The 27,418-nt window shown below is 35.9% G+C and overlaps 1 protein-coding gene and 1 long non-coding RNA gene across 4 annotated transcripts in view; one reads left to right on the plus strand and one right to left on the minus strand.

Annotated features, from left to right (window-relative positions):
• Nucleotides 1–27,418, plus strand: part of LOC309626872 — a 174,034-nt gene that overhangs the window by 133,197 nt on the left and 13,419 nt on the right. The window lies entirely within an intron of this gene.
• PRTG (protogenin) overlaps nucleotides 1–27,418 on the minus strand; it is a 135,303-nt gene that overhangs the window by 52,210 nt on the left and 55,675 nt on the right. For all 3 annotated transcript variants that reach the window (XR_014243401.1, XM_082388010.1, XM_082388009.1), the window contains 8 exons: nucleotides 25,722–25,855; nucleotides 24,064–24,201; nucleotides 23,640–23,798; nucleotides 22,873–23,032; nucleotides 21,813–22,060; nucleotides 19,561–19,725; nucleotides 16,012–16,317; nucleotides 15,079–15,267 (listed from right to left, as the gene is read on the minus strand). Coding sequence is in view for 2 of the 3 variants with exons in the window: in XM_082388010.1 (XP_082244136.1) it covers nucleotides 15,079–15,267; nucleotides 16,012–16,317; nucleotides 19,561–19,725; nucleotides 21,813–22,060; nucleotides 22,873–23,032; nucleotides 23,640–23,798; nucleotides 24,064–24,201; nucleotides 25,722–25,855 (1,499 nt within the window). In the remaining variant the exon portion in view is untranslated. The remainder of the gene's footprint in view (nucleotides 1–15,078; nucleotides 15,268–16,011; nucleotides 16,318–19,560; nucleotides 19,726–21,812; nucleotides 22,061–22,872; nucleotides 23,033–23,639; nucleotides 23,799–24,063; nucleotides 24,202–25,721; nucleotides 25,856–27,418) is intronic.

The following is a 27,418-nucleotide window of genomic DNA, read 5'->3' on the forward strand; positions in this document are numbered from 1 at the left end:
GGAAGAGAAAAGTACAATTTCAATAAACTGTCAGGATTATGTTATCACAGCAGCTTATCCAAATGAACTGATAAATCAAGTTGTTTAGATAGGAAAATATACCAGTATTTAGCCTGCTTTGATGATTAGTCTATGACTATGTTTATGTCATGCCTCCTTTAAGTCTTTCATTGTTCCATTAAGGTCCTTCACCTAGTTAACTTCTATTATCCTTTAGATCTCAATTCATCATCAGTATCTCAGGGAAACCTAACCCAACGCCCACTTGCAAACTATATGGTGTCCCCTATAACTTATCACTCCCTATGCTTTTCCATCGCAGCACTTACAAAAGCTTGCAATTACAATTTATATGGTGATTTGATTAACGTCTGTTTCATCCTCTAGATTGTAACGTTTCATAACTGTGGTAGTTAGTTAGAAATAACCAATCATCTATTTTAGAATAGTGGTCTCCACATTTTTTTCATTTTACCCCCCATTAGTAACTTTTTTCTAGCAAGCATACTTATAACATATATACATGTGTGACTGTCCTATTATGTACATTGTGAAATAAACATACAAAAATATTTTTAAAGGCTAAGATAAAAAATACTTTCCTACAGTAATGCTTGTCTTGTAGCTAGCTCCCCTCCACCTCATGGTGTGTATAATCTGTACAAAGCTTAACATTTCATTTGCATTAACTAAGTTTTTTTAAGAACAAGCTTAAAACAGAAACAAAACAAAACCCCCAAGTATAATTACTGCTATGCAGCAAATTTTTTTTTCTATCCACCCTGAAGTTTCTTTCATGTGCTAATGTGGTATTTAACAAACCTCCTCTCCTTTAACTTAGATCTTTAAAGACCTCACACATCTAAAGATTCTTTACATTCACCAGAAACTTCCAGAGTGGTCTGAGGGTTGACATGCAGTATGATTAATGGATAGTACTGATTTAATTTCCTAAAACAAGAGTTTTCCCTTCTGTAAGGAAAACTGTTGTTCGCAATTCATGTCAAGCATTTTACCATGCTTACAGATTCTTATTTTTAAATAAGAAGGCAAAGCTTATTGAAATTTTTCCTTCACTTATAAAATTACCACTGGAAAAGTTCTGGCCTATAAAACAATCAAGAGCTGATCAATAACTATGAGCATCTTCCTAATACCAAAGAAACATGGCTTTTATTTGTTACCATTTTAATGAGGTTTTATTAGCACATGTAGAAAGGAAGCAGAAAATATAACAGAAGATAAATTGAATAAATAAACTTCAAAATGTAAATACAAAGTGCTATAGAGACTACTGGGATATTTTAGGAGCTAGATACATAAGGTTAAAGATTCAGGATAAAAGTATTAGTTAAATAATTATTAAATAGATATGAACATCATTAGATAGTAAATTATTAAAGTTTCTTCAAAGATCTTAATTTGGTGTCATTTGCAATGAAGTTAAAAATTCTTCTTCTGTGGGGTAGGGATGGATTGGAAGTTTGGGATTAGCAGATGCAAACTATTATATACAGGATGGATAAACAACAAGGTCCTACTCTATAGCACAGGGAACTATATTCAATATCCTATGATAAATCATAATGGAAAAGAATATGAAAAAGAATGTACACATATGTATAACTGAATCACTTTGCTGTACAGCAGAAATTAACACAACATTGTGTGTCAACTATACTTGAATGAAATAAATTTTAAAAAATACTTTTCCTGGAGACAAACAGCGGGACTAATTTTGTTCTCATACACTTTTTATATTTGATATCTGAAGAAAAATTTGACTACTTAACACACAAAGAGAGAAACAATTGGCAATTCCCATTCTCACTCATATTTCAATAGCGCCTGTTTCTGGTTTTTTTTTGTAAGTTTTCTGTTGTTTTGCTTTCCCTAAAGAAAAGATATTTCAAGTGGAAATTTACTTTGAGGGAGCCAGCAGGAAGGGGTATTTGCTGAGAGTGAAGGAAGCAGTGAAGGACACTTTGCCTCTGGCATCCCCAACTCTTATCTACTCTAACATCAGACCCCAAACTTAAGTGACCTCATACTCAAAAGTGGAAACACATCACAATTGGTATTTCACTTTATAGACTGGTAAAAAAAACACTGCCACTTGAAATAATGGAACTTCCTTATCCTGCTTATTTTCCCCATCTCCACAGGGGCCTTACTTTATTTAGGGTTCTTTTCAGTCAGGCATGAGAAGTGAGGCTCCACAAGTACTGTAAATCTTTACCCCAGCACCAAAGGTCAAAGGGTTATCTGTGCTATGTAGTTTTAGAGTAGATGATTTTCTTTATTCTTTTCTTTCTTTCTTTCTCCTTTTTTTTAAAGAAAACAAAACGTATGCATATGAAACACAGCAAGCTAATTTAGGTACTAAAAGATTCCTCTTCTATAGATGAACTGCTTTCTCAAGAAAACTACTAAATATCAACTTTTCAGGCATTTTACAAAGGGAAACCAGATGCAACCAGTTTCCCTCCCCACCACCATTGTCTCCTAGAAAACTTGCCACACAGCTGCTAAAGCAGTAAAACAACTTCAAACCCACAAAAGTGATGACCATTTAGGCAAATACATCAATTTCATTCTTGAAAAAAAAAACAACTTTGCTTTATCCTTTAAAAAAAAAAGAGTAGGTTTTTTTTGTTCACAAATTATACCTCATTTACTAACAAGACAAATGTTTTTCAGAGCTTTTCACGTTTTAGAGCATTTTGAAAGGTAATGACTACTCAAGACTAAGAATATAAAAGTCCAGGAAAAAGTATCAAAATTCTTTTCCCAATTATGTTTTTGGCTATGATATGGAAAGTTGAACCTTAATATCTTTTTAAAGATGGAGAAACATATTTAAGAAAACATAGGCATTTATTGTTGCCTTTCTTCTCTCTCACCAAAACAATCTTTTTAAAGTGGGAAGTAAAACTGTTGAGTGTAACATCCCATAGGGTGCCACTGATAACAATTCCGATACAGCACAAGAATAAAAGGCATTTATTCTTTCAGGAGACACTGTCATTTTAATGCTTTTTGCAATCCTCTGAATTTAAGAGGCAGAAATGCAAATTTTAACAGTACTGCTATTACATTCAACTGAGTTACAAAAAAAAAAGCTACAGAAAGGCTTTCATATACTGAAGAGGGCAAAATATCTTCTGTGATCTGCTACAAGATACAATCTGGAATTTGCCAACTATATTTCTCCCATAATATAGCAGCAATGGTTTGTCTAATCCCTTTTGCTTCTTTCTTAATCAAAATTCCTCTATCTTTTGCGGCAAGTAAAAGAAACTGATAAATGTTTAGAATTGCACCAAATTAAGAATATAAATATGACCTCATCTATATGGAAAGAATTTCAGTTTCCTAAGGTCTATGAAAATGATTAAAAAAAAAAAGATAGCACTGAAAGTGACAACTCAGAAAATGAGAATGTTCAAAATTTCACATAGTAAGAGAAATTTCAATGAGATTTGTTGGATGTGCCCCACTTTCCTGAAAATGACCTAATGTCTTTCATTTTACAATTATGCTGACAATGGTTTCTTCTGCTCAAATCTTTGCAGCTAAGACAGAAAGATGCTGGGTCCCTTGCAGCAGGACAGCATCAGTGTGTAGGCTTAACTCCAAACTGCACACCAATGATTCACCATTTCAGAGCTTCTGAAATTGAAACCATATACTAAGCTGCTAGAGACATCTCCACCAGAACACCAACCTTTCCAACTCAACATGGTAAAAACTGAACTTAATATCTCCCACTTTTCCAAACCTGGTCTTAACTCCTAAAGCTCTACTCCAATTAAAGTATTGTCCACCCAGAGCTCTCGAGAACTGGTCCAACTTCTTCCTCACCTAATCATATTTACAAACAGCTAATAGTTACTGAGCACTTACTATGTACCAGTGCACCTTGTTGAGGGTTCTACATGTACTAGCACACTTAATCCTCAACATCCTGGACATTGTGCAAATTGAGGTTCCTGGAGGTGCAGTAACTTGACCAAGATCAAGTGTGTGGAGAGCTAGAATTCAAAGCCTGGCCATCTTATCTCAAAACCCTCAGTCTTCCATTTTAAATTTTAAAACTGACATTTTGGGGGTGTATGGTTCTATTTAACACATGCACAGATTTGTGTAACCACCACCACAATCAGGAAACAGAACAATTCCATCATATCAAGAAACTGCTGGTGCTGCCCCTCTGTAGTTAAATCCTACTCCCACCCCAATCCATGGCAATCACTCATCTGTTCTCCATCCCTATAGTTTTGACTTCTCAAGAATGTCACATAAATGGGGACTTCCCTGGTGGTCCAGTGGGTAAGACTCCACGCTCCCAATGCAGGGGACCTGGGTTTGATCCCTGGTCAGGGAACTAGATCCCACATGCCTCAACTAAGAGTTCAAATGACACAACTAAAAGATCCCACACGTCTCAACTAAAGATCCTACATACCACCATGAAGATCGAAGATCTCACATGCAGTAACTAAGACCTGGCGCAGCCAAATAAATAAATATTAAAAAAAAATTGAGACCAGCCTCTTTCACTCAGCATAATGCCAATATTCATCAACAAACTATCGCAAGTAGCCATATAGTTTATTGCTTTTTATTGCTGAGGAGTAATTCAATGGTATGGGTATATCACAGTTTGTTTATCCACTCACCCACTGAAGGACAACTGTGGTTTCCTGTCTGGGGGGACTGTGAATTGAGCTATACATTTTATGTATAGGTTTTTGTGTGAACATCAGTTCTCATTTTTCTACAGTAAACACGTAGGATGAGATTGCTGGGTCACATGGCACAGGCATGTTTAACTTCATAAGACAGCACTGAACCGTCTTCTAGAGTGGCTGTACCATTTTGCATTCCTACAATAATGCATAAGAGTTCCAGGTGTTCTGTATCCATGTCAGCACTTGTTATTGGCAGTTTTGACATTTAAAAAAATTTTAGTCATTCCAATACGTATGTAGTGGTATCTTATTGTAGTTAAAAAATTTTAATTTGCATTTTGGTAATGGCTAATGATGTTGAGCATCTTTTCATAGACCCCTTAGGTGTAATCCCTATATATGAAGGTCTCCCATTAGGACCACATGTAATCGGTCAAGTTCTAAGCGTGAAAAACTTCACACCTGCCTTCTCTCCAATGAACTACTGTCTTAGCTTATACTTATTATTTTAGATTATTTCAACAACCATTTTATTGATTTCCTGTCTTCAGTAGCCCCCTCCCTCCCTGGCTCACGCTCACTGCATTCTTTAAACCTATCCTCTACAATATGGTTACCAGTTATCTGTCTGAACAAGCCATGTCATTTTCTCACTTAAAAACTTGATGGCTCTGCACTACTAACAAGATAAGACAAAGACTAACTGACTTATCAAGGTACACAGGGTCCTTAAAACATGGGACCTAGTTAACTCTATGGTTTTAGCTTCCGTAACTCCTACCCATAGCAACCCATGTTTTAGCCATAGCAAACCAATGAGGTTACCTCTTTTAATCTTTTTGTTTCTGTACATTTTAAGCTCCTATGATTGGAATGATTTTCCTCCATTTCTCTACTGGGCAATTTTTTAGCATACAGTAAAATTAGTCATTTATCCTCTGTGCTTTCAGAGTAGTCTGACTACACCTCAATTTTGTCTATCAGCACATTTTCCTATGAACACTGATAGGTCCTCCAGGCTGAACTTAAACACTTTGGAGGCAAGCATGCCATTTTACATTCAGGTTCCTTGTGCCCAATCCAGGGCCTGGTGAGTATGTGCATTCAATCAATATACGCTAATTTTTAAATTTTAAAAATAATGGCGAACACATACATAGGAACTTCTGAGAAAAATGTGTATTGTATCAACCCTAAAATTAGAAATTCTGCATTTCTAATTGGCACTATCTTCTAGGCAATGTCTTCATGAGGAGTTAGGAGAAGAAATCACAGAAGTCAAAACTGCATGTTGTGGGGATGGTTTCAATTTTGCAATTAATTTGCTGGTAATTAATTTACACTAATTTAACGGTAACTGCAGCCCATTATCAGTAATTTCTAAATGGAGCGCAACTGATCTGCAAGGCCAAAGAGCTTCTGTGTTATAAGCCTTCTAGTAGGGCCCAAGAGACCAGCCCCAGGAAAGCATAGGAGTCTCTTTATCTGAGGCCTACTGAGTTCCATAAAACACTGTACTCACTGTACTCACACAGTGCTAATGAGGGCTTTACAAACAGTGCTGTAGCTCTCAGAGCCCATCGTGAAGCTCAATGATAGCAGCTGAGTGGGTTGAAAAATATTCTCCTTTCGAGGGACTACTAAACGCTCCTGGCTTCATGCTGTCGATTCAAAGAACAGTTCGCGTTATGGGTTTATGGAATCCATGGCTATGTTTATTTCTTTGATCATTTAAAAACATAAAATTTAATTAATTTGGCACTATCACAGTTACCTAAAATGAGATGACCAAATTAAGAGTAATTAGGTTTTCTCAGGGGATAGAATATGTTATTAGATATATGACTGGATGCCTCCTGAGAGTTTACTCAACCAAAATGAAGGATAAATTAAAACACTTTAACTAACACAGTTATAGAACTGGCTTAAAGGGAGGCATAAGCCAAAGGTCCAAATACCTTTCCCTTATATGTTAAAATGGTAGGGTTTTTTTTTTTTTCCAGATATGGGATCAATATTACCTAACACTCTGTAAATGATTTTTGAAGAGGGTCTGCACAGTGAAATTTCCAAATTTGCTGATCTGGTGGATATTATATTATACAATGATTATAATCCCCAAAAGTTGAGTATATAGCGATTTAAAACAACAGAATAAGCTGTTTTCTAAAGGAATTTTAATTTACCATTTGTGTACATGGAAACTGCCATGTACAGTAGGGACTACAGCAAACTTGGAGTATAGACTTTTATAACATGTCTGAACCAGAAAGTAAAAAGAAAGTTCACAAAACCTCTTTCAGGGAGGAAGCAGTTCTGAGCTGCTTTTGTGTCTCATTTCTCTATATTATGTTCTACACACTGCAACAGAAAGATATTTCTAAACATAAATCTAATCAGGCCACTCGCTTGCTTAAAATCATTTAATGGCTTCACACTGCCCTTAGGACAAAGCCCAAATTCCCTCACGTGCCTTACCAGGTGCTGGCCTCCTGCAGGCCTCTCCAATTTCACTCTGGTCATAGTAACACTTAGTTCCTCCAGAACATCGTCTCCCTCACCGCCTGGCCACCCCACATAAATTTCAGCATTCCCTGGGTTCTGCCATTCCCTCTTTGTAGAGGCAGATTTACCCTGAAGCTATGAAGCTTAACTTTCAGAGCCCTTGACCTGCATGGGGTCTATTAAAGACACTGTACTACAGTGTATTTTTATATTATTTCAACTTATTTTATTATATATTATTTTATTTTATCAGGCTCCACATAACCTGTATCTGCCCCTGCCCCTGCCCCTTTGCCTGGCTAATGCTAATCTTCCTTTAGATCTCAACATAAATGTTATTTCTTCTTGAAAGCCATCCCCATTTTAGCCCTAAAATAGGTCAGAGGCTCCTGCCAGGTGTCGTAACAGCAATCTGACGTCTACTATCAAGGAGTTCATCACACCTTATTTTAATTGCTTATTTAATTATCATTCTTCCTCCTAAGTTCCCCAAATGCTATGATCATGCTTACATTAAATATGGCTGTGTTCTAATGTAGGGACTACCACATAGTGAGTTTGGTAAATGAGTAACAGTGGCAAACAGAATATAGAAACGAAGGGCCCAAACGAGAAGATTATACCTGAAAGCCTGTGATTCATCCACTCCTTGGATGTTTGGGAAGAAATGTACTGACTGAATGATGATACTCATGAAAGGCCATGTTTTTCTCCATGTGTAAGCTGAGAAGTATGGGGAAGTGTGACTAGAAACAAGATAAGCAGTAAGAAGTGCAGTAAACATGGACTAAAGAAAGGTTTAGTAGTAACAATAACTAAAAATTATAATTGGCCTGACAATTAAGAGTCAGAAATATGGGAACCTAGAAGGCACAATAACAAATTTCTGAAAGATTTCCAACAAGAATAACAAACTAGAGCTAAGAGTTATTAAGTTATAAAGAATTAACATTGACTATTTAGGAAGAATATTACTAGGTCATCTAGACCAGTGTTTCCACTTTTATGTGCATACTAGTCACCTAGTAATTATATTAAAATGGAGACTCTGATTCAGTAGGTCTGGGGAAGGGACAGGGGGAGCCTGAAATTCAGCATTTAAGTAAAATTCTAGATTATGCTGCTGAGCCTGGGACCACACTTTAAAGAGCAAGGACTATAAAGTCTACATCTGGAATTGGCAAACCATGGTAATATGGTCTACTGTCTTTGGGTTACCTGCCAACTAAAAATGGTTTTTTATATTTTTGAGTGGTCAGAAAAAATTTTAAGCAATATTTTGTGACACGTCCAAATTATATGAAACTCAAATTTTAGTCTCCATAAATACAGTAAGGCTTTTTACTGGCACATAACCAACACCCATGCATTTATGAATTTTCTATGCTGCTCTGTGCTACAGTGGCAGTGGAAGAGACCATATGGCCCACTGTATTAGTCTGCTTAGGCTGCCATGACAAAACACCATAGACTGGATGGCTTAAACAACAGAAATTAACTTCTCACAGTTCTGGAGACTGGGAAGTCCAAGATCAAGGTCTGGCAGGAGTCCGTTTCTGGTAAGAGCTCTCTTCCTGGCTTGTAGACAGACACCTTCTCCTTGCCTCATATGGTGGAGAGAGAGCTCTGGTATTTCTTCCTCTCCTTCTAAGGGCACCAGCCCTATTGGATTAGGGTCCCACCCTTATGACCTCATTTAACATTTGTCACTCTCTCAAAGGCTCTATCTTCAAATACAGTCACATTAGGGGTTAGGACTTCACCATATGAATTTAGTGGGAACATAAACATTCAGTTCATAAAGCCCACAAAGCCTAAAATATTTACTCTCTGGCTCATTACAGAAAAAATTTGCCTGGCCCTGATCTAGACCCTTGTTTCTCAAAGTGAGCAGAAATGCAAAAATCTCAGGCTTCACCCAGACCTACTAAATTTTAACAAGGTCCCTGGGTAAATTCAAACACATATTAAAGCTCAAGAAGTAGTGGTTTCCATATCTAATGATCATGATAAGTTATATGGGAAAAAATTTTTTTTAAATACAGATTTTCAGACTCTACACTCGGAAGAGAACTATGTTATTGTAAAAACAACTACAACAGCTAACATTTGTTGAGGACTTACAATGCAATTTACAATGCAATGTTAACCCTTATGTGTATTATGTCATTAAATCTTCCTAACATTCTAAAATAGCTATTATTATTATTATCCTTATTTAAAAGATTAGGCAAACAACGAGGATTTAATTTGTTAATAAGCTGTGGAGCTTGTAAGTTAAACCTAGGCAGTAGACATGAAGCTTAGTCAACTGATGTTTTTCTTTTAACTGTCAGTGCCACGTGCCTCCCATAATAAAGCATTGTAGATGACGCACCATGGGAATGACTGACACCATTTGGGGTCACAAGAGGATTCCCAGAAGAGTTAAGACTTAAAAGCTGAGCAAGATTTTTTCCAGAGAGAAGAGATAGGTCTCTAATTTTGTCCAGAGAGCATCAAAAATATTTTAAAATGGAAGATTACCTTTCATCCTAGAAAAAGAATTTAAGGAAAGATAAACAGATGATTAACTGTAACTTTTGTATAGTTCTTACAGTTTCATCAACCTGCAAACATTCTGTCTTTAACTAGAGGTAGTTGCAAATTGGCAAATGAAAATCTTTTTTATTGTCTTAATGTAGCAGTACGTTTTTAGTAATGGGATTTTTTAGAAGTGGATGCTCCATTTCTTTTGAGGTATTGGTTTTTTAAGTATTTTTTTTTAAATTTTAAGTATTAAGGTTCTAAAATGTGATTTGAATATCAATCATATTTGGCATTGTTGGATACTGCAGAGAAGGGAATTTTCAAAAATTTTTACTCCCTTGATAAATTAGGAATAAATAGTTCAGTATTCCCTAAAGTCTGTGTTTAAGTTTCAGCATGTTTTGTCTTGATAAAAGATTAAACACAACATAATAACTTAAAAGATACTTAACAGTGAAGGAAGTGAAATACAGTACTTTTCAAATGTTCCCTTTGTTATGTTATAATTTGTACTCACAGTCAATTTTATGGCCTACACAGTAGGTGGTTTCCAAAATCATTTCTTTAAGAAGTCTACTGACTTCAGTTAAATGAACTTATTTTGTAATTATTTGAAAAGAATGAAAGAATGCAATCAGATACTGCTCAGAGCAACTATTTCTACTAAAAGTAAAAATTAACTGTGGTAAAGCACAGGAAGAACTGAAGAGGGGCAAAAAATGTGAGGTTATGTCCCCAAAGATCTTTCCTGTGGTAAATGACAGCAATAACGTTAATGGCATTTTTACACCAAGCCTAAAAATGGTCTGTTAAATAAATGCAAACTGATCTCACAGAAACCAGTGCTGCTTTATGAAGTCAAAGCTAATCCGGACAGGATGCTTAATGACATTTATGTTGTCGACTATACATTACTTCAGCATGGAAGACTCCTGGCATCTATAATGACATTTAAGCTGGTAGTCAGTATCAAAGCACCAGATTATCTGAAATGAATTTATAGGCTAAGTCAGTATGGAACTATACACTTGAAATTATTCACAATTAGGAAGATTTTGTTATAAAATATAGTGTATTTTTTACTCCATCTTATGTGAAATTTGCAGACCAACCACATTATAAGGATTTTCACCTGTAGCATGTTTCCAAAGATTTTCTGAGTGTTATCTAAGGCTTCCTTGTGTGAGAGGGGTGAGGGAAGACAGTCTCTGAAAAGACTTTGGCTTGCTTTAAAACGTGACTTCCATATTTCGTAAACTGAGTGATTCTAATTCTCTTCGAGACAAAATCGCTATTATAGTAAGGTTCACAATGATCCCTCTCTGCTCAAAGTGGTCTCGAAGTGGTCTCCTTTATGCCACAAAATCTTGTTCTGCCTCGACTAAAGGAAAGCTTACAACTGCCTCCAGCTATATCAATTTGGCTCACCAGTGCTAGTTCTCTGTTTTCTTTCTTGACATATGTAGCCACACAACCAAATCCTATTCTACTACAGTGAAAGATAACACCCAGAAATCTGACTTAATTTTACCATGCTTCTATACAAACTGGCTAAGGGACTCTAAAAGTACATCATTAACCAGGGACTGTTTCTTCAAAAATTACATCATTAACCAGGGACTGTTTCTTCAGACTCCTACTCCCAGCAGAAACTGGGAGTTATAACTTTAGATTTCTCAAAAAAAGATCTGAGTTTTGAAGGTGTGATTTTAAATATTTTGGATCTTCACAATTGGTGCTAAACAGAATGCTCATTAATCATGCTCGCTGTGAAATTTAATAGCACAAATTCATTGACAAAAAAGAAGCTAAAGATTATCTAACATCAGTGTCCTAAATGCTAAACAACAGCACTATCTAAATAATCCCCCCTTTTCACTCTATTCTACACAGACAAAACAATTAAGAACAGTTTCTGACAATCAGCTTATGAAAACAGTCCTCTTGCAATTAGAAACTCTAACTTCAGAATTTGCAGCCAATTTCTGAAATAAACAGACCGAAAAAGGAGGAACAAATGATTTCAATCAGTCTATTATCAGGGAACACAAGGGTGCTATTAATTTTGCTTCAGTTTATTGTGTGATGAATGAAACAAACATTTAAAAATTCTATTTAAAACTGAACTAAACACTGAAAGTGCCAAGGAAAAAAAACTAAGTGAAAATCATTACTACGAAGATGCAAAATCTTGAAGAAAACCGCAAACCACAATTTAGAAGAAATCACATAAACATTAAATCACAAGCCTAGTGCTTTTTATCCAACTCCCCCAAAGTAAACCACTTCCAATAAAATCAAACTGTATATATTAAAATCATTAAACTAAAACAAACGAGCAACGTCAAAAATACTTCCACTGCTCTGCCAATATTTATATTATACCAATAAAGACACAAGAACCTTTTTAGCCACTTTAAAAAACAAAACATTCTACATCTCAGGGAATAGAGCTTTGAGGGTTTACAGTAAAATGTTCTAAAATAACTTTCATTACTAAGTACAATTAAATTTAGTTAATCAGAAATTTGGGAGAAAATTGGACAAGTGATTCAACTTAATCTTTTGGTTTAATCCTTGTTTTTAGCAGTGGTCACATCTGTTACTTTTTTTAATCCAGTGCTATAATGCCTTACTTAAAAAAGAATTTAAAATGCTTGTTAAATGAATTGAAATGTATGAGCTCATTCACCTATTTCTTTCTTTCAGAAACAAAGAACTGTAGGTATTACTAAGGAGACTGTGTCCCAATAACATACTTTTTCATTGAAAACTTCATTACCTGAAGTGGAAACGAAAAGGGCATCAGAAAGGGGATTAGTATGAAAATGAAATTTTGAGACATCAGCTTCCTACTCAAATTGACACTGAATCAGCAAACAAAAGCATTTAAATTTCATTTCCAAGCCCACTTAGTAAATCTAGTTCCGGTTAGAGTCTCTTTAATGTGCAAAAGCTCAGTAAAAGCAAGTATTCACCATGTAAGACACAGATAGGGTTCCCTTAACCTACTGCCCTCTAGACACATCACACTCTGTTAAACAGGCAGCTACCGCCAGATGCTCTCGCTAAAAATGGTCACAGATGGTCAGTTGTCCAGTTAATAGAACATACTGCTCTCCCAACAGCCAAAAGTAAGACGGAGAGGAGTGAGGGCTGTTAACACTTGCCTGCTTAGTGGGTTAAACCCATTCGCCTGCTGTAAGCTTGGCTAGGCCCCAAGAGTGACTTTCTAGAAAAGGAAGATGAGACCCTAGGGCTCTCAAGATTAGAAGGCATCTTAAAGGTGATCTAGTCAACAGCTGCACAGTGCCTGAATCCACACAACTGCATCCCTGCCAGTCAGCCGATCCAGCCCTGGACACGGCAACGCCAGGGGTATGGAACGGGCCGTCTAACAAGAAAGCCCTACGGCTGTGAGACAGTACTCTGCAACCCTGCACTGCAATTACTCCAGCCACTCGGTCTGACTCCAGTCAGGAGATACGCGGCTATTTTAATAGACGGGGTATACTGACTAAAACAAAATCATTTCCTACTTGTATGCACTATGAAATGATTTTAAATCCTTTGCAAATGGCACATGCAAAGGATTTTATGACATAAAAACACAGGCAGTGAATATATGCGATTTATTTTTAAAACATAGGAAGAAATAAAGGTATATAGGATGGAAAGCTATTATTCAGAGATTACAAAAAATTTCAACAAAAATCAATGGATCGTCTTCATATATATATGCCATCTGTAGAAAAATTTTACATTTTAAAGAATTGTTTTTAATTGGCTAAGTTTCAATAAAATGTTTCTCTAAACTTTTCACAAGCACAGGAGTCTTTTGTTTTTTTCTAATAAATTATTCACCTGTTTAGAATAAGCTACCTATATGTTCAATAAGACTTGTCTAACAATCTACTGTTTTGTTATCTTCAATGTATGTATACTTCCTTATCAGTGAAGAAATTGGAGGTACTGAGTTTGATGTATGATTTTTCATCAAAAATTGTCTCAAATCCTGTTTCTTACTTGATACTGACTAAAATTTTCTTGATTAAATGACATGCATGTGGAAAGGGAGGGCACCCTGAGAAGGCATGACTAGAAATAAATGCTGCTGAATGGCTGACAGTAGGTTGGGCTAACGTCATCTGAGTATCAATGGCTTAAGGAAGGTCACCCTGGAACATATGTAACTTCTCCTCGTCCTTTATAAAGCTGTGTGACAGGGATCAACTGTGAAACTTAACCTAATGCAGATTCAATTAAAATCCAGCACAACAAGATTACAAGCAAAACGGCACCTGAAAAATTACGGCAAAGAACTGGAAGATGGGGTTCTGCGTCCTTGGGTCTGAAAACAGATTCCCACCACTGCTTCTTACTGCACAGGGATTTGGGTCTAATGTTGTTCTCACAGCTTGTGCCGTGAGGCCAGGGGAAAAAAATGAAGCAGTCCCCTGTGGGACCACCGTGCCTCTTCCCTTCCTGCACTCCAAAGGGCAGTCTGTTACAGGGAAAGCCAGAGTGCTTGTAAATTTCCATTATGTGCAGAAGGTGTGATAAAAATCCAGTAAGAATTTAGTTGATGCTGCTTTGTGCTTAAGGGTAAAAATCTACTCACAAGCAACAAATAGCTAAGTGTGCATTCTACACCTTGAGTATGTTTATACTCACGCATTTACTGTAGTTATAAGTGTCTTTACTGTCTACTAAACATGTTTTCATCATGAAATCCTTTCACTGTGCAAAGAGAGGATGAATAGGGAATAAACGTGTCTTTCAGAATTCTGATGAACCCAAACACAAAATTAAGTGCTTTTTCTTTAGTGTTTCTGGGTTAGAACTACATAAAGTAAATATTTACAGTTACATGGGTCATATGTAAGAGCATTATTTTGTACATAATTTACATACCTTTTACACATGCAAAATAATACACCTACCTGGCACTCTCAGGCAATTTCTAAGTTAAACTTAAATTATTGTGTATTATCTGATCATTTGGTGATATTCCTAATTTTACATTTCTATTCTACATCCACCACACAGTCACAAGACTTGATCAGGCTCTCACTCCACCAGAAGTGAACTTTAGAAAGAAAATCGATGCCCAAAGGTGGGGAGAAGATAGAAAGATTACCTGGTTATCTGACATTGTACCGATTCACTCACAATGGTGAGTCAAGGACCATTCACTGACTTAAGCAGTAGAATATGCACAATGATGTAGCAGGGTCAATTCTTTTCTTTTTACCATTAAGTCATTACTTCTGCCTTATATCCTATAACTTTTTTCCCAATTGGTCAAGGAGGAAGGAAAAAAGGAAAAACACAGTACAGGTTCACTCACCTAAACCACTGAGAGTATAGAGAAGGTCACTGGTAGCTAAGAAAATGGGTCCATTCTCCTGCTGCCCTTCTTCTTTGTAGTACAGCTTGTAGCCCTGAATGGTTGCTGTGTCCTCAGCATCCTGTTGCCACTTTACAGAAATGGTGGTACAATTCAGAGGCTCCAAATGTAACTCTGGAGACTTAGGGGCTAGAAAAATTCACCAGATGTATAAGAAACTCGTAATGCACATGAAAACACAGGATAGTATATAGCTCTCTCTGTTTTAAACCAACAGTTGCATAAAAATTCAATTCCAACAATTTTACTTTACCTTAATATTAAAAATTCCACAATGATATTAAATTTTGAGACAGAATTAAAAATATAAAATACTACCTAAAAAACTAAGGTATATAATAAATAAGAACAAAATTACATGTGCTTTTTAAGTTTTTTCAAAGAAGCAATATGTGTTCCTAATTTTGACCATCCAATATTCCCCTGTGATAGAACAGGCATTATTATTAATCAATTAACAAGAAAAAGCCCAGTCATGTTACATTCCACATTAGTAAAAGAGGAGGTGGGTCTGGAACTTCCTAGTATTACAGTTTTTCTATGAAACTGATGATTTAAAAAAAAAAATATGGCAATGGCAATGATATTAATTAGGTCTCTATTAATATATAACTTCTGGTAATTCAATTTGATTTGGACCCATCTGTCTTTGAAGGATCTGCTAAGTAAACAAAGAGTAACCAAAAGTTTTACACACTAATGAGCTCCATGCAAAAAGCAACTAAATAAAAAGTTTAAAATTTTTTTCAATTAAGCCCATGATCGATGGAATACTTTAATTCATAAGACAAAATTTAAAAATATAAACATAAGTTAGATAAGAAAAAAAAAAGAAAAATACTGTGTTATTCTTCCTCAGTAGTCAACATTTACCTTTCACACTTGTAGCTTTGGGTGTCCTGTGTGAGGTCCATACTGAAGACTCTCCCAGCCCCACTCTGGTGGCAGCAGTAATCCGCACCAGGTAGACACTATCAGGTTTCAGGCCCTCTAACAGGTGCTCATGAATGGTCCCTGGGAGCTCCAGAACTTGGATGGAGTTGTCAGTACTCAGGCGGAAGGACAGGCGGTAGAGGACCACCTGGCCCCGCCGATACTTGGCTGGGATTGGTAGCCAGGAGACGAGAATATCGGTGGGACTTCGACTTGTCAAACTAATTTCAGGAGGTCTCAGGGGAACTAGTCATACAAGAAAACAGGTTGCTTATAAATATTTAGAATCAAAATTGTCAACTAGCACACCAGTTTTTATTGAAGTATCTTAACAGCAACACATCACATAATAAAGGAGAGAGAGATACTTTCAGCCCCAGCTGAGGTTTCCAGTCAAGCAGAGTACAAACCAGAAAAAGGAAGGAAAAAATAATGAGGGAGGATCTGATATAGAGAACCAAAGAAAGCAAGGTTTTCACTGTTGTTGTTGTGACCGTTCTGATGTTGTTTGGGATTAATATGAGCTTACTTAATATGAGAATACTTCTCAGTAACCCTACCAAAATGCCTTAAAACAAGGAAGAGAGAATTACACAAGAATGGAGAAGCTTAGGACACCAGGGTTATAACCTGACAAATAATCTGAAGTGTTTAATAAGAGTTGTATCTTAAAAATTAGTGTGAATTTTGTATTCCTAATTATAATATATGGTGCTTAATATGAAAACAATGTTTTCCCTGTAAATAATTCGAATACAACAGGCAGTCCAGGAAAATGAGCCAAGTATACTGGAAGGCAGTCTAATATTAAGAGCTAAGATGGGTTCTGGAGTTAGTCTCTGTGTAACTGAATTCCTGTTATATCAATTACTACTGTGTGTGATCTTGGCCAAATTAATTTCTCTGTGTCTAGGTTTCTTCATATACAACATGGGGATGAAAAGAATAGCTTCTTCTACAGGCTTTCCTACCTCAAGGAATGGCAATTATTTGTCCAACTGCTCAAGACAAACACCTTGGTGTCACCCTTGACTCCCCCATACACTCTCCACATTCAATCCTATGACTCTACTACTCACACGGCCACCCCCTTGGTCCCTGCACCGTCACCCTTAGCCTGTTTTGTTGCAATAGCCTCCTGACAGATTTCCCTGCCTCTGCCCTCTTCTTCACCATCTAGTCTCCAACACATTTGCTGTTAAATTGCAAGTCGGATCTTGTCACTCTTCTGCTCAAAATAGCTCTCATTTCACTCACAGTAAAAGCCAGAGTCCTCATGATGGATTCATACAAAGCCCTACCTGCTTATATGGTTGGCTCCTCATTCATTCTGTGCCTCATCTCCTGCTGCTTTCTGCTTCTTCCCTCCAGTCCAACCATGCTTGTGCTTCAGGCCCTTAGCAATTTCCATGTATGTCCTTTCCTAGAATTCACGTCCCCCAGCCATCTGCCTAGCCAGCTCCCTCATTTTCATTCCCTTCAGGTCTTCAAATGTCACCTATTACATGAGGTATCTCTGTCTAAAGCCTTACCCCTTTCCCTGCTTTTTTCCCCTTCTCCTCAACACTTATTACTATCTAACAGATCATATCATTGACAGTTTATCTTATTTATTGTTCCTCTGTCCCATCTCCCACAATAGAAAGTAAGCTCCACAAGGTATGGGACAATTTTTTGTCTCTTTCATTCACTACTAAATACTGAATAACACATAGCAGGTACTCAATAAATATTTGTTGAATGAATGAAATAATAGGTAGGAAAGGGAAAACCAATCAAGCATTTCTGAGTCCTTTATGTGTATGAACTCATGAATTCTCACAAAAACCCAGTGAAGAAAGTGCCATTATCATTTCTACCTTATAGCTGAGGAAACTGAGGTACAAAGAGGTCAAATCACTTACCCAAGGTCACACAGCTTGTTAAGTGAAGAAGTAGATCTAGAGCCTATTTTCTTACTCCCTACACACTACTATCTCTTATATAACAATGGTTCTTCTATCATAGGGTTATGTAGGGATTAAAGGAGATAATGGAGGGAACGTTTTTAGAACAGGCAGTGGTAAACACTCCAAAAGTGTTAGTCGTATCTGACGTGCACACTAGGACACCCACACATCTCAGTCTGAGAAGTACAGGCTGAGGAAATCGGGGAATACTGATGCAGAAAATTGAAAAGCAGTGTCAGAAGTCTCTATGTTATCCAGAAAACAAAATGAAACTTAATTAAACAAAAAAGTTGCAGAATAAGGAAAGGTTTAAAAGGAGAAAAACTTTGAGACCACAACTTAACTGGAATTGGCAAGCTTTAACCAGTAGCTTGCTATGGTAAGACACATTTTCTGGAAGGGTATGGGGGAATACACCTCATATACCAAATAAACCCAAAACAACTACAACAAACACCAGCCTGTGTTTCACCTTAGATATGCATGTCAGAGGTTGTTAAATGTAATTAGGTAACCAGAGAGGTCATGGTTCACTCTAAAATGGAACAGACTCTTAAACGAAAACTGAAATGTGGAATTCAGCATCCAGATCAATGACAATTTTTTCATTTAGTAAAAGTCTGAATTTATAAACATTTACACAAGTAGTAGTATAGAGATATAATAGATTTGGGACCAAATGGACAAAGAAAAAGACTTGAGAATCATTTATATAAAAATGTTTTGAAAACTAAAGGTGGACCATTTCTTGAGGATGCAAAAACATTTGTAAAGGAAGAATAGTATAATTAAGTATATGTTAAACAATCCCCCTTTCACACTGCAGAGTACAAAAATGGGCCATGGAGAGGCCCTGAAGAGAGAGATGAAGAGTCAGAGGAGAAGAATCAGTTCTCCAGGACTATTTTAATGGCTAGAATTTCCCACCGTTATAAGAGTATATGGAGGCCTGCCCTCAAAAGGACAGCAGCTCAATTTCCAACCCCAGGTAACAAACTGAACAGGCAATACTTTCCTGCTTATGCAGAATAAGTACAATGTATCTAAAAATAAACTAACTGCTATCTGATTCTATAAGAATTTTTTTAACTGACAAGTACTAAACTTCTTAAACTCCCAGTTTCAGAAGTCCAATGCCTCTAACCTCCAGTCATTACATACACTCAATATGTAACTGTCATTATATTTATTCCCACCTAGAGAATCTCACATTTTGTTCTCCTCAGTAAAGAAAAGAAAACAAACCAAAAACCCTGCAATGCATTTACAATTTAAACCAGGAACTTGAAGAAATACAAGGACAATTTTGTTATTAAAATTTGTATTACGAATTATAAATGAAAGTGCTCTTCATCATGTTACTGCCAAAAACTGAGAGTAAGATTTGAAATGGTAAATTAGCCTGCTGGTTATCACATTTGTTTTTGTTTTTAAACCAAAACCAGGATATTTTCTCTGAGTTAGAACACATATTCATTGAAAGCGATAAAGCATATTACTACTGTTCATGCTGAGATGACGTAGAGTCACGTTTTCTTACCATCCTCTAAAGTGTTCTGTGTCACGTGGTCGGACATCTGGCTGGCTCCCATTGGCATATAAGCCACAATGTAGAAAGTATAATTGCTGGCAGGTTCCAAGTCATCAATAAGATAATGAGTTGTGTCATTTCCGATGACTACTTGATACTCTTCATTGTTTAAACCTAGGTTAAGGAATCAGTATCTAAAAATTATGAATATTCAAAATAAAATTAACAAGACCATTACCATTTTCTTCCACTATGAAACACTGGTCCTTGGATCTCTCTGTTATCTTTTGTGACCCTTTAAAAAATGTGAATAGGAAGGTTTTTATTTTCTAAAAGTAACCATGTCTTGTTACAAATTACTAGTTTGAATTTTTCCTGAATAAATCAAACTGAAAACAATTAATCTTCTCTAAACATCATTTAACATCTAGTCAAAACCCACAGCAGAGACAATGTACAGCAGTAACACAAAAGAGTTTAACGCTACAGAGTACTGTAGTTCATTAACAGTGTAAATTTTACTTGCTTAAACTCATGGTTTCCTTTTTCTTTTAAACATAAATGGAGGGACAGTAGGGAATGTAATGGCTCTACTCTTTATAAAAACAAACCAAACCAAAAGTTGTCCTGCAAAAGATCTCATTCTGCCCCTAGAGATTCTATTAAATTTGACTGACACAAGTTGTTCTTTTACTTACATTGAAAGCAAAAGAACTGGGAGGCACAGAATGTGCTTCAAAATGTTTTGTTCCACAATGAGGTTTTTCCCCCCCCCCCAAGAGAGGAAAAAAATTCTCAGCAATTCTTAATAAAATATGCATGGCAAGGTATAGAAGAGGATTTGTCTTTGTGGGATTTAATTCCTACAGAGTAAACTTGTAAAGTGGAACAAGAGCACCGGCAGCTACTGTGCTTTGTGAACAATTCACAGCAAATGCACGTCAACTTAATCAAAACTCTCTAAGGATGGAGCCCCTTCTCTCCACACTGGATTTATAAACAAAACAGAAGGCAAATTCCACTATTAAGTTTTCCCACATTTCTGAATTAACTTGATAGCATTTTAATTAGACAAGATTACAGGCATTTCACAACAGACTAGCTAATGGTTCGTTAATTAGGAACCGCATAGTACGATTTCTGACCTACCAAACAAGGTCCTAGAGTTCGAATTAAAAAGCCTTGTTCTGCCTTTGAATAGACCACTGAGCCGCATGTGGAGGGCTCTAATGAAACAACCATAATAGCGAACAAGAGTGGCCTCCACCAAAACCAGCATTCCTTTTACCTTCTTAAATCATTAAAAAGGGAATTAACATACTCCAACATGCTCAGTTAACAGACTTTCATTCTTCTTGCTACCATGACCCCTGATTTAAATTCAAAATACTCCTTTTCAAAATACTACTTCAAAGTACAAAAAACAAACAACAACAAACCACCTGTTTCTACAGACAATTTTATTATATCACCACTCTTTGGGTATCTGAATTTGTTTGGAATGTCTATCACATAAAAAGTAGGCTGTTTTGTATACAACTAAAATCTGTAAACCTCTGCCATTGTTTCCATGAGAAATCAATAGTGAAATCTCTAGGATTTATAACTAGTTTTTCCTTTTCCTCTAAATTTTTGCCAAAAGAAAATATGAGGATAAAAAAGATTCCAGAAATGGAACTGGATAAAAATTTTAAGAAAGATTTGATATCTACTTTTATATAATAAATGAGATATCAATAAAGAGTATCCTGCTCAATTTTTAGAGAGTTCTATGAGATTTCAGAAAATAATCAAAATATATAAAATCATATTACAGGGAATCTGAAAATGTTTACTTTCCCCTTTAAAAATAACATGCTATAGTGACTACAGTTCACCTTATTATTTTATTAAGCAGTTACACCATTGTTCCTATGTAACTGCACACTTAAATTGATATATTTAAGTCCTAGGTAAGGAATTTACATCTCGGCTGAAACGAAATTCATAAGTACACCACTCTGTAACTTTTAGCAGGCAGAGATGGTACTTTTTTCTAAACAGAAAATCTTAAACTATACTTATATACATAAAGTATACAACAATACAAAATTTAACAAAAAAATTTATACACAGGTGATATAGTAATTACTTTATTAAAAGAGGTAAATGCCACAGAACTTCAAAAATCTTTTGTGGATTATGTGAGACATCATTTATATTGAAAACAAATCCCTGACAGTAAATAGCACATAAAAATAAATAGTCCTCAAATTGCTTACCTTCTGCTTTCATATAGTGCACAGAATAAGCGATGACTTTGTCTGAATTATAAAGTGGCCTCTCCCAAGCTAAAAGGATGGCTGAACTTGACATGGTTTCAGCATGCACGTTATACGGAGCACTGGGTCTGTCTTCTGACATTACTACAGTCAGTCTGGCTCTAGATAAAATAGATCCTTGGCTGTTCTCAGCCATGCACTGATAAATAGCATCATCTTCAGGAATAATCTGGTTAATTACCAATTTACTGAGGAAAGAAAAAAATTATTTCAATGAAAATTCTAAGGATGACATAAAAATAAAGTTAAGCTATTACTAAGTGCACTCTTAATTTTAAAAAACAAGTTATTAAGAACAAAAGACTGTGTGACCAGCCCTACTAAAAAAATCTATATGAATTGCTTAAAATTACTCTTATTTTCTGAGTCTATATAAATAAGTACTTGTGATATCCAAATCCTGTTTGCTTTAGGTGACAGCTTAATCTCTTTTTTAAAATTTGGCTTTTATTAAGAAAGTATATTAATCTGTAGTAGCATCTAATTTCTGTAACATTGCAATGTTACATAAAATTCAGGTCAACAAAAATGTTCAAAAGTTTTGTTCAACATACAAGAGTAATACAAGAAGATTCATATTTATACTAATAAAAATGAGTTCTTAAAATCATTAAGTTTGAACTGTGGAGGAACTCTTAGTGACTTAATTATTTCCTTCTAAATTCCTCACTTTATGGAACAAGGAACTGAGACTCCAAAGGGTTAACATGCTTGCTAATAACTTAGCTGGTGGCTTACCAGAATCAGAACCCAGGTCTGGGGAACTGTTCCAACCTTCATTTCATTATAATCTACCACTTCCGTGATCCACAATATAAAATACAAAAGGATTTTTGACATGCTGATATTACAGTCTTAAGTTAATTTCTTACTGATTTTACTTCAGTTTAAGATACCAGGATAATTTAGGTATTTGATATTATAACTATAACCGTTTCACATAAGAATTACTAAAGCCATTATATCTTATCTAAAATAGTAGCAAAGTGACTTAGCCCACCTGTTGTACATTTTAATTCTACCATTTGAATGTATCTTCCTTCCGTTTTTCAACCATGACATTTTGGGTGAGGGGATTCCTTCTGCCTGACATACAAATCGAGCAGTACCAGCTCGAGGCCTCGTTAAACTTTCTGGCCATTCGACAAATGAAGGAGGAGCTATTTTTAAAGAAAAAAGAAAATATTTTTGTGGTGCAAACAGGAATGATATAGAGTCAAGGAAGAGTACAGCAAGTGACGCAAGTCCCATCCCTGAAAATATTTGACATTCTGAGCTTCCTGTCTACACTCTACATCTATCTATCTCTCCAGATGCCTTTTCTCTGCATTGCTCAGTTAATGTCCACTTTCCCCAGGCTTTCCCCATTGACACCATCTATATAAACACACTAAAAATATGTGTGCCATAATCCTAACTTAACCAAGCCCAATATACAGCTACTTGTGAATGCATGGAGACAACAGATTAAAATCTTAGACTGGTCAATGGGTATATGAATTTGTAGGTGGGTGAGAAGGAAATAAAAAGGAAGCTTAAATTAACTAAGAAGGACCATAATGTTATAAAAGCAAACAGGATGGTAACTTCAGAGTGATTCTAGTTATATTTTAACATAGGGCTTTAAGTTCCTCTTAAAATTCATCACTGGTTTACAATTTCATATCAATGCTACAAAATTCAAGAAAAGTGGAAGTAAGCTATGAGATAAAACAGCAAATGTTAAAACTTAAGATTCTCCTGATTGCAGAAGGAAAGAAAACATACCTAATACAGTTAAAGTTGCCATGGCAACTGTAAAGTTGCGTGTGCCCGGGGTAGTGGCCCGACAAACATATACTCCAGCGTGTTGCAGCCTGATGTCAGATATCATGAGATTACCATTTCCAAGTACCCGAGTATTGAAGACATCAATGGACTTGTGATCTATTTCAAAGAGAACACTTCAGTTAAAACAATGTAACATGTGATCTAAAATTTGTCAAAAGATCACTATCCAAACAATCATTATCATAAAAAGTCTAAAATTTTCTATGCTAAAACTTTTCCTCTACACGCTGAAATACCAGAAAGATAAAAGCCACATAATTGCCAAACATGTGTGTTGTACATAAAATAAACATGTTATCAGTTTCACCCGTATGAACAAAGTTGAAGGAAAAAGACTTTTTTTTTTTCCCCTAAGACTTACCAAGACGGCTCCAAGAAATGATTGGTTTGGGATTTCCTGTGGCCGCACATTCTAAAACAACAGTCTGATGAAGAGACGTTGTTATGTTCTGTGGACCTGCTATAATGGTTGGTGTGTGGAAGGATTTAGACTCCTTACCTTTGAGATGGAAAAGGCAGGATATAAGAAAAAATTATAAATAAGATATAATGAATGAAATGAGTTAAAATATCTATTCTGAAGTTTTTCACTTTTTTCTTTTTTTAAAACAACTTTATTGAGATATAACTCACCCATTTGAAGTGTATAATTCAATGGTTTTTAGTACTTTCAGAGTTATACAACTATTACCATAATCAATTTTAAAACATTTTCATCACCCCAAAAAGAAACTCCATCCCATCAGCAGTCACTCCCCAATCTCCTCTCCCCATAGCCTGACAACTACTTTGTGTCTCTGGATTTGCCTATTCCAGACATTTCATAAAAAAGGAACCATACATTATATGGTCTTTTGGGACTGGCTTTTCACTTAGCATAATGTTCAAGGTTGATCTAAGCTGTAGCATGTACCAGTACTTCATTTCTTTTTATTGAATAATAATAATAGATTAATACTTAATTAAATGGATAAGACACATTTTATTTATCCATTCATTGGTTGATGGACACTTAGGTTGTTTCCATATCATCCACTTTTAATTGAGGTTCAAACACTGACTTAATGATTTCACTAATCTTGTTAGGAATTTATGTGACAGTGGGGAGAACAAAGAAGTGTGAGAGTGCTTTTGTCTTTGTGCTTCATACCAAGAAGCTAACAGATACCACCTAAAATTAAAACATGGCATTAAAAATTTAATTTCAGTCTCAATGTTTCTTTGAAAAAATTTTTAGTCTTAAAGGATCTTTTAGGAAGTAATATCTCTTGTGAAGAGTAAACACTCATGTGAAGTTCAACAATGTCTTTTGGTCTGGTTTTCTTCCACTACATTCAAGTAAATTTAATTATTAAAAAATAAAAAACTAGCATCTATGTATAATTCCATTTTAATAAAATAAATATTTCTTTCTTCATATTCATCTCTCAAGCTAGTTTCCCTTCTAACTATATTTATGAATGGCAAAATATATGAAATTATGTTCACTTAATGTTAACAGTGATAATCTCTGGATATGGAACTAGGGACATTTTAAAAATATATCTTTGTACTTTTTACACTGTTTAATGTAAAAAAAATTATTTTACTTTTACAGACATTACTCTTTAAAATAAAACATGCATCATTTCTACAAATGTAATTTATAATTTTTCTTAAAACAACAAACAGAAAAACCCAAACTGGAAACAAATGTATTTTTATTGACAATGGACAATTTTAGTGGAAATAGATGATTATTATTCTTCTTTGAGCTTTTCTGTATTTTATATTTTAAAAACAAAAATGAAGTATTTACAAAACAAAAATTCAATCTTTCTTAAAGATGTTGACATTAACATATAAAACAAGTTAGAGAAGAAGGTTGCTTAAATAGATAAAAATGATCATTTTCCAAATAGATTACAATAAAATTTAAATGTAATTAAAGTACTACTTTATGGCATACTATTATAGCCAGAGAAGGCAAATTAATAGCTGGGCCAATTAAAAACTGAAACATCAACTTATGTGTGGTACCTGGAATCACTGTGAGCGAGGCCTCCATACTTTTACGTCTGTGGGTTACAGTAGCAGCAACACAACGGTAATGTCCAGCATCCTTTTGGTCAACATCATAGATCTGCAATACTCCTGTTGGTAGTGCAGTTACCCTGTCATGAGAGGAAAGAAGATTAAACTCTCTGTAGTAGATTTTATATTTTATCTTAACATATATTCTATGATAAGAATTCATATACTCAACCTTTTAAAAATGCCAGATGCAATAATACTTTAAAGACTTTAAAAAATATTAGCTTGATTCAATTGTTTTCATTTGGGTTACTACAACTCTCTAAAACATAAGTAATTATGCTGTATCTCAGCAGTCCTCAACCTTTTTGGCACTAAGGACCAGTTTTGTGGAAGACAATTTTTTCCCCAGTCCCCCCAGGGATGATTCGAGCGTGTTACATTTATTGTGTGCTTTATTTCTATTATTATTATTACATTGTAATATATAATTAAATAATTATACAACACACCATAATGCAGAATCAGTGGGAGCCCTGAGCTTGTTTTCCTGCAACTAGATGGTCCCATCTGGGGATGATGGGAGACAGTGACACCTGAAGTGTGTTGCTTATGTCCTGTCCAGTCTGTAAGACGCAACTTAATTGTCACTTGCCACTGATAGGGTTCTGATATGAGTCTGCAAGCAACTGATTTATTATGGTCTCTGTGCAGTCAAACCTCTCTGCTAATGATAATCTGTATTTGCAGCCGCTCCCCAGTGCCAGCACCACCACCTTGGCTCCACCTCAGATCATCAGGCATTAGATTCTCATAAGGAACGTGCAACCTAGATCCCTCACGTGCAGTTCACAGCAGGGTTTGCGCTCCTATGGGAATCCAATGCTGCTCAGGAGGCGGAGCTCAGGCGGTAATGTGAGCGATGGGGAGCGGCTGTAAATACAGATGAAGCTTTGCTGCTCGCCTGCCGCTCACCTCCTGCTGTGCGGCCCGGTTCCTAACGGGCCACAGGCAGGTAATAACGGTCCATGGCCCGGGGGTTGGGGACCCCCGCTGTATGTGATTTGTGAAATCTATCAGTGTAATTTTACACAGAATCTCACTTCACATTATAGCTTACATTTAGCTAACTGGTGGTCTAGAGTTTAGTATGATATTTTTCAAATACCTGATTTTTTGCCTATTAATATCTATGTATTCTCCAAGATATATCTGAATGTAAGTTTTTTTTTTAAGCTCTTCCTTGAATAACTTTGTCCATCTTAGCTCTACCATTTCAGCAAATGATTTTTGCCTCCTAAGGAATATTGCTACTCATCAGGATTGGAATCAAACTTTTGAAGTTGCTGCCAAGTTGACCCCTAAACTCCGACCACCTTCAGAGCACTAGGTGTGTGTATGCGCGCGTGTGTGCGTGTGTGTGTGTGTAGTGTAGAGGGGGTTGGTAAGCAGAAGGCAGAGACGGAAGTGGGCAACCACCACTGCATATATGGGAGACCCTTACACCAGCACTACTATTCCCAGCAGTAAAAGTGTAATTCAGTTTCCTAAATCCTTGGGCTGCCATCCAGGTACTCAGGTGGTCCCATGATTGGAAAAGATGTTTGAGGAAAGGAACAAAGCACTAAGGTAGAGTATCTGAATTCTGATCTGAACCAAAAAACCAGGAACTATGCCCCATGTACCAGAGACTGATGATCTAA

This window comes from Balaenoptera borealis, assembly GCF_965194805.1.
Source record: "Balaenoptera borealis genome assembly, chromosome: 3".
In the NCBI taxonomy this organism is placed as follows: Eukaryota; Metazoa; Chordata; class Mammalia; order Artiodactyla; family Balaenopteridae; genus Balaenoptera; species Balaenoptera borealis.